The sequence below is a fragment of the Mercenaria mercenaria genome, chromosome 1 (assembly GCF_021730395.1).
Source record: "Mercenaria mercenaria strain notata chromosome 1, MADL_Memer_1, whole genome shotgun sequence".
NCBI lineage: Eukaryota > Metazoa > Mollusca > Bivalvia > Venerida > Veneridae > Mercenaria > Mercenaria mercenaria.
The window spans coordinates 8,323,902-8,339,061 of NC_069361.1; the positions used below are offsets into that span (position 1 = coordinate 8,323,902).

The 15,160-nt window shown below is 35.3% G+C and overlaps 1 protein-coding gene across 18 annotated transcripts in view; it reads left to right on the forward strand.

Moving 5' to 3' along the window:
* LOC123545048 (uncharacterized) overlaps positions 1-15,160 on the forward strand; it is a 550,315-nt gene that overhangs the window by 70,696 nt on the left and 464,459 nt on the right. For 10 of the 18 annotated variants that reach the window (XR_008370329.1, XM_053539105.1, XM_053539152.1 and 7 more), the window contains 3 exons: positions 1,731-1,769; positions 6,024-6,148; positions 6,588-6,625. Coding sequence is in view for 17 of the 18 variants with exons in the window: in XM_053539105.1 (XP_053395080.1) it covers positions 1,731-1,769; positions 6,024-6,148; positions 6,588-6,625 (202 nt within the window). In the remaining variant the exon portion in view is untranslated. The remainder of the gene's footprint in view (positions 1-1,730; positions 1,770-6,023; positions 6,149-6,587; positions 6,626-15,160) is intronic. The other 8 variants (XM_053539143.1, XM_053539165.1, XM_053539187.1 and 5 more) reach the window with 3 other exon arrangements.

The window sequence follows — 15,160 nt, forward strand, 5'->3', positions numbered from 1 at the left end:
AATGATCCAGGCAGAGTCTTTGTAAATAAACACTCTTAACATGATGACATTGAAACAGCTGGTAGTATATCATTCATAATTATGTTTGTACAAAGGTAAAACAAATGAAACATTTAACACATTGAGGTACAGAAAAGTCATTACGAAGGCAACAAGCACATCGGTAGTAAAGATACAGAGCCTAAATCCTACAGAGGCAACTTCAAAGTTTCATAGTTTTAGAGTGCACTGCCATTAAAGTAGAGACATGGATTGGAAAGGAAACGAACCCTCTTGACTTGGGATGGTACAAACGTGGTGATAAACTTGTTCCTTGGTACAGAGGTTGCTCTACTGGGATGGCTGTAGATGTCATGACATTAACACTTAACTGACTTCCATAATCTTGAGAGAGCAATGAAAAGTTTTTCGAACTCCTGAATTTACAGTTAACATGTTTTAAAGAATCATGTCTTATTACTAAAGACAACATACTAACTCTATAATAGAGCATATTTTTACAGTATATCGCATCGCAGAGTTTTGTCCTCAATTTTTTGTACATTACAGCTTTGTGTACATTTTCTGTTAGCTGAAAATTGTAGTTTAGTATCGATTTTAAAACAGTTTTAACATTTTACTGTAGTGACCTGTTGTATATATACTATAGTACAGTCACTGTTGATCTGGGATTCTTTTCCTTAATGTTTCTTAATATACTATTGTTGATATTATAACATTTATTACATTTAGTGCGAGTTTCAAGGAAATAGTTTAAAGATATTGCATGCACGTTTTATTGATGGGTGGACCCGCCAGCTTAGCTCATTGGGAAGAGCACCGATCTACGGATCGCGGAGTCGTGAGTTGGATCCTCGGGCGGGCCGTATGTTCCCCATGATTTGATAAAAGACATTGTGTCTGAAATCATTCATCCTCCACCTCTGATTCATGTGGGGAAGTTGGTAGTTACTTGCGGATAACAGGTTTGTACAGGTACAGAATCCAGGAACACTCGTTAGGTTAACAGCCTGCCGATACATAACTGAAATACTGTTTAAAAATGGCGTTAAATCCAACATAAATAAAATTGATGGGTGGGGTAAATCTATAGTGTAAATTAATGCATTTATTAGTAAATGTCACAACAAAGCTTAGTATCAGCTTTAATTTATATGATATTTTATATAATCAATGCCTCTGATTGAAGAAATAAACCAACGTATAGATTTAAACTAATGTATGTTACCTAATGAATGAACCTCTTGATTCGTCTGAATCATTGAATTGCAAAGAGGGTGCCCTTCATAATCTCGTTTTTTAAGATTTTCCAATGGGAATTTTTTTGAGGACTTTTTTTCTAAAACGCTCTAATGTTTAAAGATTATAAAACAATAAAAACATTTCATGTTGGAATTTGTTTAACCTTTTGACATAATATGTGGTAATATGACTGGCCTATTGTAATACAAAGGCAACTTTCGTTTTCAAGGTCGGCCTTCATTACTTCTGGGAAAAGCTTAATGTCATCTGACCTCATTTTCTGTGTTGTCAAAACATTTATGCCTAATGCGAGATTGCATAAAATATGTCTGGTGTCCTAATGTTATCTTCTCCTTTTTCAAGGTTTTGACTTGAGCTATAAATTTTTAACAAGGCTAGTTCGTATATAAGTTGTCACAGAAAAAGCCATTAATATTAATATTTCATACATTTAATAACACTGTATATCTTCAATTCTTAAAATACAGCAGCAGGAACAACAAAGAACATGATATTCCAGGAGGAAGGTAATAAAGGCAGTCTACCCATCAGTAGCTTACCTATATCCATGCATCATAGATTGATGGACTGAACATGCAAAATGATGCATATGTTTATATCATAATACATTCATGATAACCAGTGAAAGTCTTGCTATCTGTGCACGTTTCTTGCATGGTTTTCTCTTGAGCTTGATTCTGGTAATGTCATATTTTTTCTCTTAAAACTTTCTCATCACTGGAGGAAGCTTGCTGGGAAATTATTGTTCTCTCCTTTTAAATAGGAAGCAGGGCCACTGTGGCAGAGTGGTTAAAATGGCTGACTTCAAATCACTTGCCCATCACAGATGTCGGTTTTTAGCCTCATTTGGGGCATTGAATTCTTCATGTGAGAAAGCCGTCCAGCTGGCTTATGGAAGGTCATCGGTTCTGTCCAGGAATGCGTGGAAGGGCATCTAGGGTCTTCCTCTACCATCAAAGTCGCCATATGACCTTTAATTGTTTCGGTGCAACATTAAACCCAAAATAATTTTTAAATAAAAAAGCTCATTAGAGTGGGGCTGCCAGTTCTGTAAACATCTCAGATTTGTATAACATTTTCTGACCTGCATATACATTGTACAGGTGAGTTCTGTGAAGGATCGGTCATACTTTTTGTTTCATTTATAATATAAACAGAAACAATATCCTTACAAGATTTATAATTAACTTAAAATCAAACTTACATTTTGTGTACTTCATACAAAATTCTGATCATGTTTAAAGTGAAACAATAGAAAGAAGGGAAATAAAACAATGAAATTCTATAAAACCCATTTCCCAATGTTAGAATGGTTTTCACAGTTGTGTTCTACAATATGGGATCGGTTATAACTGACTCAGTGGAATTGATATTGAATTTCTCATTTATTCCATAATTGATCACCAATCCTGATTTCCTGGATAATCTGTTATAGCCGTATTTTGTCACCATGCGTTTTTTCTTATTATTTTGTTGCTATGGTGACAGTTGACTTAACTGGCTCCCAGCTTTTGACTTGTTTTACTCATCAAACTACTCATTACTGTTCAATTAACTAATTAATGTAATCTGTGTTATTTCTCATCTTGTCTGTCTGTATCGATTTTTCCCTGTTCTTTCTGTGTCTATATATAATAATGTATATACATGACCAGGAAAGAAATTTCAGTACTTCTAATTTATTCAGATCTTTTAAGGCAGTTATAAACTTATTGCTAGATTGTCATCCAATTTTTTTATGGGGACAGGGATGGTTTTATATTTATGCCCCTTGTGTTGAAGAACTTTGATATTGAGGTATATAGTGTTTGAATTCTCTGTCCATCTGTTTGTCCCATTCTTGTTTACACTTTTCTTCTTACAGTTTTCACCTATTTCAAATTGAACTTGTTATCCATAAACAACATGAGGTGGACATCGCATATAGTCAGGATTTTAATTTCTGACCTTTTTTTAGCTCACCAGTGAGCTTTAATGATTGCCCTGTGTCCATCATCGTCCATCTGTCGTCAGTCGTCCGTCGTCAACAGTTTGACTGTTAACACTCTAGGGGTCACAACTTTGGCCCAAACTTAATGAAACTTGGTCAGAATGTTACCCTCAATAAAATCTTGGACAAGTTCGATATTAGGTCATCTGGGGTCAAAAACTAGGTCACCAGGTCAAATCAAAGGAAAAGCTTGTTACACTCTAGAGGTCACAATTTTGACCCAGTCTTAATGAAACTTGCTCAGAATGTTACCTTCAATAAAATCAAAGGAAAAGCTTGTCAACACTGTAGAGGCCAGATTTCTGACAGTATCTCCATGAAACTTGGTCAGAATGTTAATCTTGATGATCTCAAGGTCCAGTTTGAATCTGGGTCATGTAGGATCAAAAACTAGGTCACCAGGTCAAATCAAAGGAAAAGCTAGTTTACACTGTAGAGGCCACATTTATGACCATATCTTAATGAAACTTGGTCAGAATGTTAATCTTGATGATCGATAAATCAAGTTCAAATCTGGGTCAAGTGGGATCAAAAACTAGGTCACTAGGTCAAATCAAAGGAAAAGCTTGTTAACACTCTAGAGGCCACATTTATGACTTTATCTTCATGAAACTTAGTCAGAATGTTAATCTTGGTGATCTTTAGGTCAGGTTCGAATCTGGGTCATGTCTGACCAAAAACTAGGTCACTGGGTCAAATGCAAGGAAAAGCTATTTAACACTTTAGAGGCCACATTTATGACCAGATCTTAATGAAACTTGGTCAGAATGTTATCTTGATGATCATTAGGTCAGTAGGTCAGGTGAGCGATACAGGGCCTGCATGGTTGTTTTTGTTATGTACCTTTTTTCTGGACTTGACAGTATTATAGACACATCTGTACTTAATGTGCACTCAACTCCTACAGCTTCCTTCTAATTCATACTACATCAACATGAAGTCGGCATTGTTGGCGCTATGTCTTACATGTCAGATCTAAGGTTTTTTGAAGTTTGCCCCTTTTGTGATGCTTTATTTTATTCTATCAAGCATTTTTTCAAGGGGCATTTTCTATATGCAGCATTGACAACCATATCTTTGTCACCTGTATATAGGCACAAAATGATGAGCTGAAATTAAAAAACATTGCTATGCATTAAAGTTAGATGTCATTTAGTAAATTTAAGATAATTAAAAGCAAAAATAGTTATTAAAAGATGAATATAATCTTTTCTAAAGATTATGTATCAAAAATATTTCCAAAGATACTTTTTTTAGAGAAGGAGACATGAAACAAAGGGGGTTGAAGAAGCTGTATGATAATCTAGTATTAATTTCATTACTGCCTAATAAGCATTTAGTGGGGTGACAGTAAATTTGAGAATTCCACAAGATTTTATTGTTGGTAAGAAAATTGTCCGATATATCTTTTTTCACAAATTTGAGATGAATTTAAACAAATGAGTGACTGATTCCATTTTTTCTGACTTTCAATACCTCTGGTAAAGTTTTAGACCTAACTATCTTTATGAAGCTAGGATAATTAATTCAAGCATTTGTTTATTTTACTCAACAATTACTCATTTGTAGGAATCCTTAGTTCTATAAACATCCTAAATAACCAACATAGTATAAAATGGCTTTAAAATACATCTACCTCTTTTATTCAGAAAACATACTCCAGTCACAATATGAAACTGGCCACTACCACTTCATATTTGATAATAAATTATACTGATGCTATATTACAGGTTGAACCATCTTGCATCTGTCCTGCTGTACCGCAGTAGTTAGTTCTTAAGCTCAACTTCTTCTTTGACAGTACCATACTTGATACAGTATTTTCAAGTTTGTTCTAACGTGACTCCACTTCATTCACCAAAATAAAAAACTTTTAAACAAACAGTAGCAAATAGGAAAATCTAAAATTACTAGTCTTAGGAACATTGCATTAATTCGCAGACATTCCTCTACACAAATTGTATTTGATTAAAGTTATAAAGTTCTAAGGGATTTTACATTGTAATCTTTTTGTTATTTCACTTATTCATGCATAATATTATATGTACTATTTTTATGCCCCCAAAGGGAGGCATATTAGTTTTCAACTGTCCGTCTGTCCATTAGTTTGTTCGTCACAACGTTAACTTTTTGCATGAAGGCACTTTACTCGCGAACCACTGCAACCAGGACCTTCAAAATTCACATGCTGATAGTACTTATTGATTACACAACCCCTACTGACTTTGGGGTCACCAGGTCAAAGGTCAAGGCGCTGCGGGGGCATTTGTCACCATTAGTGACAGTTCTTGTATTGTATTCAAGAACATAACTAATATGTACAAACAAGTACCAGTTATCTACTAGGTTGTGATTTTAAAGCTCCCATTGTCGAAGATCCTGGAGCATGTAGTGTTTGAACAGTCTGTCTGTCACAAATTTTTGTGCACTCAAGTCCTGATATAATTTTCATCGAATTAAAATGAAACTTGCTATATACATCATCAACATGGAGTGGACTTGTGCATATCATTGGGACTTTTATATTTGATTATCTGATATATTTCTGGAGTTATGGCTTGTCGTGGATTTTGTACATTCAATTCCATCAAGCATTTTCAGAAGTATGTTGCATGACATCATTCTTGTCATTGCATAAAAACTTACATTTTAGGTGGGCAGGATTACGGAACAATTAAAACCTTGTTTGTAAATATAAATTACTTTGCTGGCTGCACACTTGAAACTGCACAATTTTGTATTTTAGTTTTGTATTATTGTATGGTTTCAGCTCACACAGCAGGAGGTACAATAGCTGTGATAGTGGTAGTAATTATACTGTTGTTGATTGCTGTTGCTGTAGTGTTATCGTGGTATCTATGGAAACGGAAGAAGATGAGAACTGGAAGGTACAATGTATGTCGTAGGCTTTTCTTCTACATCTTTTCCTAGTTAGCTCATCGGAGCCATTTAGGCTCAGGCTGAGACTAAAGAATAGGTGGATGGTCTGGGGAGTGAGAGTGGGGGATCTTGTATTTGTTGACCTTTGTTTGTATCATCGTAACACCCCTCAGAAACAACATGTCACATGTACTCCTAGCATGAAGCATCTTGCATCAAGCTTTTCAGTTTAAGTTCTGTTCTGCCATAGTTATAGTAGAAACACACATTTGAATGGATACTTCACCGAACACAGTATGCAGCAGCCTGGCATGGACTTTTTTTTTAATCGTAAAAATGGATACATGCTATTGCGATGGTCCATTGATGCTAAAACTGAAAGCCCTTTAAAGAAATACATGAGTTACTGGATCTCTGCAGCAGTCTAACATGAATCTCCTTAAATTTATTCCAGTGGTTCATCTCCACTGCCCACCAGGGCACCATATTCAAGTGAGCAATTTAGGGCTTTCTTGGCTCTCTTTTATTGTTCAAACATTCATTGTATAGTTTTATTTACCTTAACCCTACATATCAGTCATAGCTTTCCTTTTGTTTTTTCACACTTTAAAGAAAACCCAGTTGGAAATGTATTTTGAAGTTTCGGGCTTTAAGGTTAATCATTGGCATTCGGCACATTTGTTTTGTCAATAGTGGAAACACATATAAAAATCCCTAGACATTCTAGGACAAAACATAAACCCAGCACCTATTTACTACGATATCCATTAAAGGAATGGTTTTTTACTCGGCAGCAATTTTCATCCAAAATGATACAACCAAATATTCGCATGACAACAGCACTGATTTACAAGGTAGATTAGTTAGACAACAGAGTTCATTTCAAAAATTGAAAAATCTTTAAATGACATCTCCGAAACAACTGGCCCAGTTTTGCAATAATTTTAACAAATGGTCCTTATGTAACCCTCTACAAAGTTGTTCAAATTATCCTGTTTTGTCATAAACATGGCCGCCAGGGGATGTGGTTACTTTTTGCTATATATATATATTGGAAACTTCAAAAATCTTCTTGTATGAAACAGCTGGCTCGATTTTGTAATAATTCACACAAATGGTCCTAGTATGACTATCAAGATTGTTTAAATCATTTTGATTTGGCCACCAGAGGGTGTAATCACTTTTCCTTATATGTATAACTTTAAAAAATTGAATCCACTTGTATGACACTGCTGACCAGATTTTAAAATAATTTCACACAAATGGTCCTTGTGTGGCTGCCAAGGTTAGTGGTCACTTTTCCCTATATGTATATGGTGAAAACTTTAAAAATCCTCTTGTATGAAACTTCTGGCCCGATTTTACAATAATTTCACATGAATGGTCCTTGTGTGACCCTCTACCAAGGCTGTTCAAATTATTCTGATTTGTCATAAAAAAAAAAACATGGTAACAGGCCCAATTTTAAAATCATTGTCACAAACTGCTGGCCCTTTACAAAGAGTGTACAAATATACTGTTCCATAATAATTTCACAGACATTTTCCTGGTATAATTATCTCCCAAAACTGTTGAAGCAAGCAGTGTATCTCAGGTGATCTAAGGTCATCATATCTCTCTCATTTTTGTTGTGGAATGTCTGTTGGTGTCTTATTATCATATATAACATCACTATTGACCAAACAAACATGTTGAATGCCTGTGAGGTATTAATATTATTCATATATCTTCTGGTGTCAAAAACTTTCTGGACACTAACATCATTTTCCTTTAAAAGTATAAAAATAGAAGGCTATGATATATGTTTTCAAATATCTGAGCATGCTCTTGGTATGCAGTTTTTATTTGAAAGTTGATAGAACATTACATATATATAAAAAAGCATGTGCATGATGCAGGGTATAATGTACCTATTATTTCAGTGTAAACGAGTGTAAGTAGATTTTCATACTGGTGTTAAGGATATGCTAGGGGGTCAGTTGACATTTTTTGGACCTTTTTGTTTTTATTTCATATAAATTCACCATGCTTTTCTCTATCAGATGCCAAAATTATGAATTTGAAAGTTCAAATATGAAACCTTTATTTGATGAACTTCCAGAATTAACAGAAAATATTTGACGTGAGTTTACAATAACACTCTTCTGAAAAGAACAGGCAGGCTATAAATTTAGTCACGGTATGTCTGCACCATCAACTTAGCATCTCAATAATTATAATGTGGTCATCTAAGGCTCTAGAGGGAGCGTTTATGAGTTACATTGCCTTGATGTAATCAAAATTGTATGGGTGTTTTTTTCATAAGGTAAATGTTATTAAAATAGTTCCTTTGGTATAGTTTCAATCTTTCACCTTCATTTTTGGTATGCTAAACATCATTCTTCAGACATGTGGAGAAAAATCATGTTAAAGCAGGTCACCCCTTGTCCCCTTAATGTGTTCTTAACACACCGTAGCAGCTACTGTTTTGTATTTCAAAGGTCTAGGTACTTGCTTGTCTGTTAGAAAATACAGATAAATGTTTAGCAAAACTCTTGCTTTGAAACATAACCAGATTATGAATCCTGTTTGATCTTCATGCTGTGTGTCTTCATAATATTCTGTATACCAGATTAGTTAGGTTTAAGATACTACTTCTAAATGTACTAGTAAACACAGTATGAATAAGTACTTGAAATACATATTTTGATGCCCTCTGTACCCCCACCCCCAATTTCCAAAAGGTAAAAGGGATATGGTAATTGTCTCTGTCTGCGCATGTGTCTGTCCATGTGTTTCCATTACTCTTTTTGTCTAGAGCATATGGGTATAGATTGAAACTTCACTCACATGTTTACTGTGACTGACATGCAGTGCACAAATGCCATAACTCTACTTAACGTTTTGAAAAAAATTATGCACCTTTTTAGACTTTACTGTTTTTGGTTAAGTTTTTGTATGTAAACTAGTATCTCAGTACCCACTAATGAGAAAGGATTGAAACTTCACACACTTGACCACTGTGATGAGCTGACATGCATTGTACAGGTTCCATAATTCACTTTTGCATTTTTACAAAATTATGTCCCCTTTTTTTAGCTCACCTGAGCACAAAGTGCTCAGGGTGAGGTATTGTGATTGCTCACCGTCCGGCGTCCGGCCGTCTGTTGTACGTCCCTCCGTCGTCCGTCCACACTTTCCTTTAAACAACATCTCCTCCTAAACCAACATGCCAATTTTGATGAAACTTCACAGGGATGTTCCTTGGATGGTCTTCTTTAAAAATTGTTCAAAGAATTGAATTCCATACAGAATTCTGGTTGCCATGGCAACCAAAAGGAAAAACTTAAAAAATCTTCTTCTCAAAAACCAGAAGCCCTAGAGCTTAGATATTTGGTGTGAAGCATTGCCTAGTGGACCTCTACCAAATTTGTTCAAATCATGACCCCAGGGTCAAAATTGACCCCGCTCCAGGAGTCACTTGATTTTACATAGGAAAATCTTAAAAACTCTTCTTCTCAAAAACCAGAAGCTCTAGAGCTTAGATATTTGACATGTAGCATTGCCTAATGGACTTCTACTAAAATTTAACAAATCATGACCCCCGGGGTCAAAATTGACCTAGCCCCAGGGCTCACTTGATTTTACATAAGAAAATCTTCAAAAAATTGCTAAAAATAAACAAGAAGGCCTAGAGCTTAGATATTTCATATGTAGCATTGCCTAGTGGACCTCTACAAAATTTATTCAAATCATGAACCCCAGGGTCAAAATTGACCCCGCCCCAGGGGTCACTTGATTTTACATAGGAAAATCTTCAAAAAAATTCTAAAAATAAACCAGAAGGCCTAGAGCTTAGATATTTGACATGTAGCATTGTCTAGTGGACCTCTACGAAATTTGTTCAAATCATGACCCCCGGGATCAAAATTGACCCCACCCCAGGGGTCACTTGATTTTACATAGGAAAATCTTCAAAAAAATTCTAAAAATAAACCAGAAGGCCTAGATCTTAGATAGTTTACATGTAGCATTGCCTAGTAGACTTCTACAAAATTTATTCAAATCATGACCCCTGGGGTCAAATTGACCCCGCCCCATGGGGTTACTTGATTGTACATAGAAAAATCTTCAAAATAAACCAGAAGGCCTAGAGCTTAGATATTTCATATGTAGCATTGCCTTGTGGACCTCTACAAAATTTGTTCAAATCATGACCCCCGGGGTTAAAATTGACCCCACCCCAGGGGTCACTTGGTTTTATGTAGGAAAATCTTCAAAAAATTTCTAAAAATAAACCAGAAGGCCTAGAGCTTAGATATTTGACATGTAGCATTGTCTAGTGGACCTCTACGAAATTTGTTCAAATCATGACCCCACCCCAGGGGTCACTTGATTTTACATAGGAAAATCTTCAAAAAAATTCTAAAAATAAACCAGAAGGCCTAGAGCTTAGATATTTGACATGTAGCATTGTCTAGTGGACCTCTACGAAATTTGTTCAAATCATGACCCCCGGGATCAAAATTGACCCCACCCCAGGGGTCACTTGATTTTACATAGGAAAATCTTCAAAAAAATTCTAAAAATAAACCAGAAGGCCTAGATCTTAGATAGTTTACATGTAGCATTGCCTAGTAGACTTCTACAAAATTTATTCAAATCATGACCCCTGGGGTCAAATTGACCCCGCCCCATGGGGTTACTTGATTGTACATAGAAAAATCTTCAAAATAAACCAGAAGGCCTAGAGCTTAGATATTTCATATGTAGCATTGCCTTGTGGACCTCTACAAAATTTGTTCAAATCATGACCCCCGGGGTTAAAATTGACCCCACCCCAGGGGTCACTTGGTTTTATGTAGGAAAATCTTCAAAAAATTTCTAAAAATAAACCAGAAGGCCTAGAGCTTAGATATTTGACATGTAGCATTGTCTAGTGGACCTCTACGAAATTTGTTCAAATCATGACCCCACCCCAGGGGTCACTTGATTTTACATAGGAAAATCTTCAAAAAAAATTCTAAAAATAAACCAGAAGGCCTAGATCTTAGATAGTTTACATATAGCATTGCCTAGTAGACTTCTACAAAATTTGTTCAAATCATGACCCCCGGGGTCAAATTGACCCCGCCCCATGGGGTTACTTGATTGTACATAGAAAAATCTTCAAAATAAACCAGAAGGCCTAGAGCTTAGATATTTCATATGTAGCATTGCCTTGTGGACCTCTACAAAATTTGTTCAAATCATGACCCCCGGGGTTAAAATTGACCCCACCCCAGGGGTCACTTGGTTTTATGTAGGAAAATCTTCAAAAAGTTTCTAAAAATAAACCAGAAGGCATAGAGCTTAGATATTTCACATGTAGCATTGCCTAGTGGACCTCTACAAATTTGTTCAAATCATGACCCCCGGGGTCAAAATTGACCCCGCCCCAGGGGTCACGTGATTTTACATAGGAAAATCTTCAAAAAATTTCTAAAAATAAACCAGAAGGCCTAGATCTTAGATATTTGACATGTAGCATTACCTAGTAGACTTCTACAAAATTTGTTCAAATCATGACCTCTGGGGTCAAATTGACCACACCCCATTGGGGTTACTTGTTTAGCTTTAGCAAAGAATTTTTTTCAAGAAAGCAATTAAACTCAGGTGAGCGATATAGGGCCATCATGGCCCTCTTGTGACTTTTATATTCATTCAATTGACAGTGCTGTTGAATAGTCAAGAGTTGCTGTCCTCCAACAGCTCTTGTTTAATTATGATCTCCCTTTCTATCATTTACTTATAAACCTTCTGTCTAGATCACTCCAAACCTAATTGATGGGCATTGTAAATAAAAGTAATAACTTCATGCAGCCACATATGTGTAACTGCACAATCTTAAAAAAACATAATCACTTCTTGAAAGCTGGAAAAAATGGAGACAACTCTGATAAAACTTTTTGTAAGCTTAAGTTCTAGGTGCTTCTGGTATGTTAATGCAAACTTGTGCTCTATTTTACCTTAAACCAAATGATTAGGGGTTAAAAAAGACAAATATACAAAGATCAAATCATGGAATGCTCTGGGGGAAATTTTGATTAAAAACTTCCCAGTTTTCTTTGCGGCATTTTGCACATATTCATATCGTGTTTACTTATAGAAGTATAGGCATAACATCTCACAGAAGAAACTACAATAACTGTTTTATTCTGAAAACTGCGAGTTCTTACATATATCATTATGACAATTCACTTTTAGATTAGAAAAGAAATTAATTCAGTATTTGGATTTAATTAAGTTTACAATAAATTCCTCGAAACTACTGAAATGTTTAAAAATATTAATACATATCCTATTTGTAGTTATAAGCATGACTATGTTTTGTTTGTTTGTTTTGGGTTTAACGCCGTTTTTCAACAGTATTTCAGTCATGTAACGGCGGGCAGTTAACCTAACCAGTGTTCCTGGATTCTGTACCAGTACAAACCTGTCCTCCGCAAGTAACTGCCAACTTCCCCACATGAATCAGAGGTGGAGGACTAATGATTTCAGACACAATGTCGTTTATCAAATAGTCACGGAGAACATACGCCCCGCCCGAGGATCGAACTCACGACCCCGCGATCCGTAGACCAACGCTCTTACACATGACTATGTAAGTAGGTTGTTAGTTTTACCATATTGTTGTTTTTACTGGTAATATCTGTACCTGTTATGTTTCATTCACGTGTGATGCTTATTAATTTATTTGTTTGATGTGATTTTCACCTATGACATGATACACATTGACCAGGTATATAATAATGAAGTGTAACTGTATGAAGATATCAGTGAATATCAGATGTTTATGGACCTTGAGAAGATGATATTCACTCAGACCAATAGGTCACTATCATTTGCCCTTACAGATATTTAATATTACCATAAAAACTTGAATATATGACGCAGTTTTTTTTACGATTTTTTTTCATTTTCTTAAAGGGATGCGTAATATATACCAAGGTAGAGCTTCAAACATTTTTTTCCAGCTTGAAAACCCGAAAATATCGGCGAAAATCGGACAATTTTGTCAACTGTCATGTGTTTACATTTTGGGCCATGCTTTTTTAACCTCCTCTTGAAGAGCGTTTTATTGGGCGGGTCTAAAAACACGTACGGAACAGAACCTCTGATGATATACGGTAAAGTTGATTTTATTTGTGAGTTTAAATTTTTTGTATTTGTAAATTTAATTAATAAGTATCGTACATATCCAGAGCACCGGATAATGTGTCAGTTTAATAATTAGGCAAAATACAAAATTTCGCGGTTCCGGGTTGTTGGTGTTTGATCATTAAAATCATTATCTTTCAAGGATGCTCAAATAAATTGCAATTAAAACAGATCGTTTGTTATTTCTTTATTTCCAGCAAATTATTACTGATCAGTATAGCAGCTCGTACATTCTTAAACAAACACGCTAATTAGCCGCGATTTTCTCGTTTGATGTGCCCATAATTATGAGATGTTTGTTCGCACGTCTGTTAAAGTGCTAAGGTGTTGACAGCCTGAGAAAGTTCTCAGATACTTTAGAAAGAATTTGTCTGTCAGTTATTGTCACTGTTGTCTGTAACCGATTTTGCAGCAGTTGTGATTTTCACGAGAAATCGTTTTTACGCATGCTGCTAATGGCCGATTTCGACTTTGTAAACAACGTTTTCGACTGATTTTTCGGTGCGAGATATATTCCAATGTAAGCATTTTTCCCAAGATTTTGATACAAGATCGGGGGTGCGTCATATACACGCTAGCGTGATATATTCTAGTTTTTACGGTACTATTTGTGTATACACATCAGCCCTGCCCTTACAATGAGATTCAGAAAGGAAATGCTGGATAGCTGTTAAAAGTTTGCACTTATCAACCATTTAACTAATAATCCACCATTTTTAGCTTATCAGATTTTTTGAAAAAAAATAATGTTATTGTCATCACTTGATCGGCATTGGTGTTGCCTGACTAAGTTGTATGTTTAGGTCAGCTTTTCTCCTGAACTATCAAAGGTATTGCTTTGAAACTTGCAACACTTGTTCATCATCAATAGCCGACTCTGCACAGAAAGAAGCATAACTCCATCCTGCTTTTTGCAAGAATTATGGCCCCTTTTGGACTTAGAAAATATCAGATTTCTTGGTTAACTTTTGCGTTCAGGTCAACTTTTCTCCTTAATGATCAAAGCTATTGCTTTAAAACTTGGAGCAGTTATTCACCATTAAAAGTTGATTTTGCACAGCAAGTACCATAACTCTACATTGCTTATTGCAAGAATTATGGCCCCTTTTGAAATCATGGGTAGGACAATATTTCTATTATACAGAGACAAAAAAATGAAATGAGCGTCTGCACCCGCATGGTTCATATGTTATGTTGGCCCTTGGTACTTTCAGTTTTTAGTGCAGAATATTATTTTTATTTTGCAGAATTGGAAATATATCAGTATTCACCCTATCATAACATTATTTACATAGGTCCTCCTGCTCAAACAGAAAAACAGTTATAATTCTTTATCATGTACAGTAAAATCTTGAGACTTTTATTATGTAGTGGCTTACTTATACCTGGTAGATGACAGAAATTTTAGTTTTTGCAGCTTCACTCTTTGCTAGGTTTAGTTTTTCAGTTATTTTTGCATAAAAAGATACTCTTTACATGGAATACAGCATGTAATAGTGGCAGAAAAATTGTGTGTTAACAAGGCAGTTTGTGTGGTTTTAAAAGAATGATGGTTTCTACTTTTGAAATGCTCTGTCAGAGCACAATATTAATTTATTCTTATGTGGATGTTCACTTTCTTTCGAATTGGGGATTAGGAAAAAGTGTTTTAATAATCGTGAATGTATTGAATTGCATGTACTTTATGCAATTATTTACTTTAGGAATCATGATCAGCTATTTTGTGAAGTATCATTTGGTATGTTTTTAGTTTAAATGTCTCACAGAATTTGTGTAAATGATAAAGCATGTCATCGCCTTGAAAACAGTTCGTACTCAAAATAACTCGAATGTAAAACTTTAATTCTT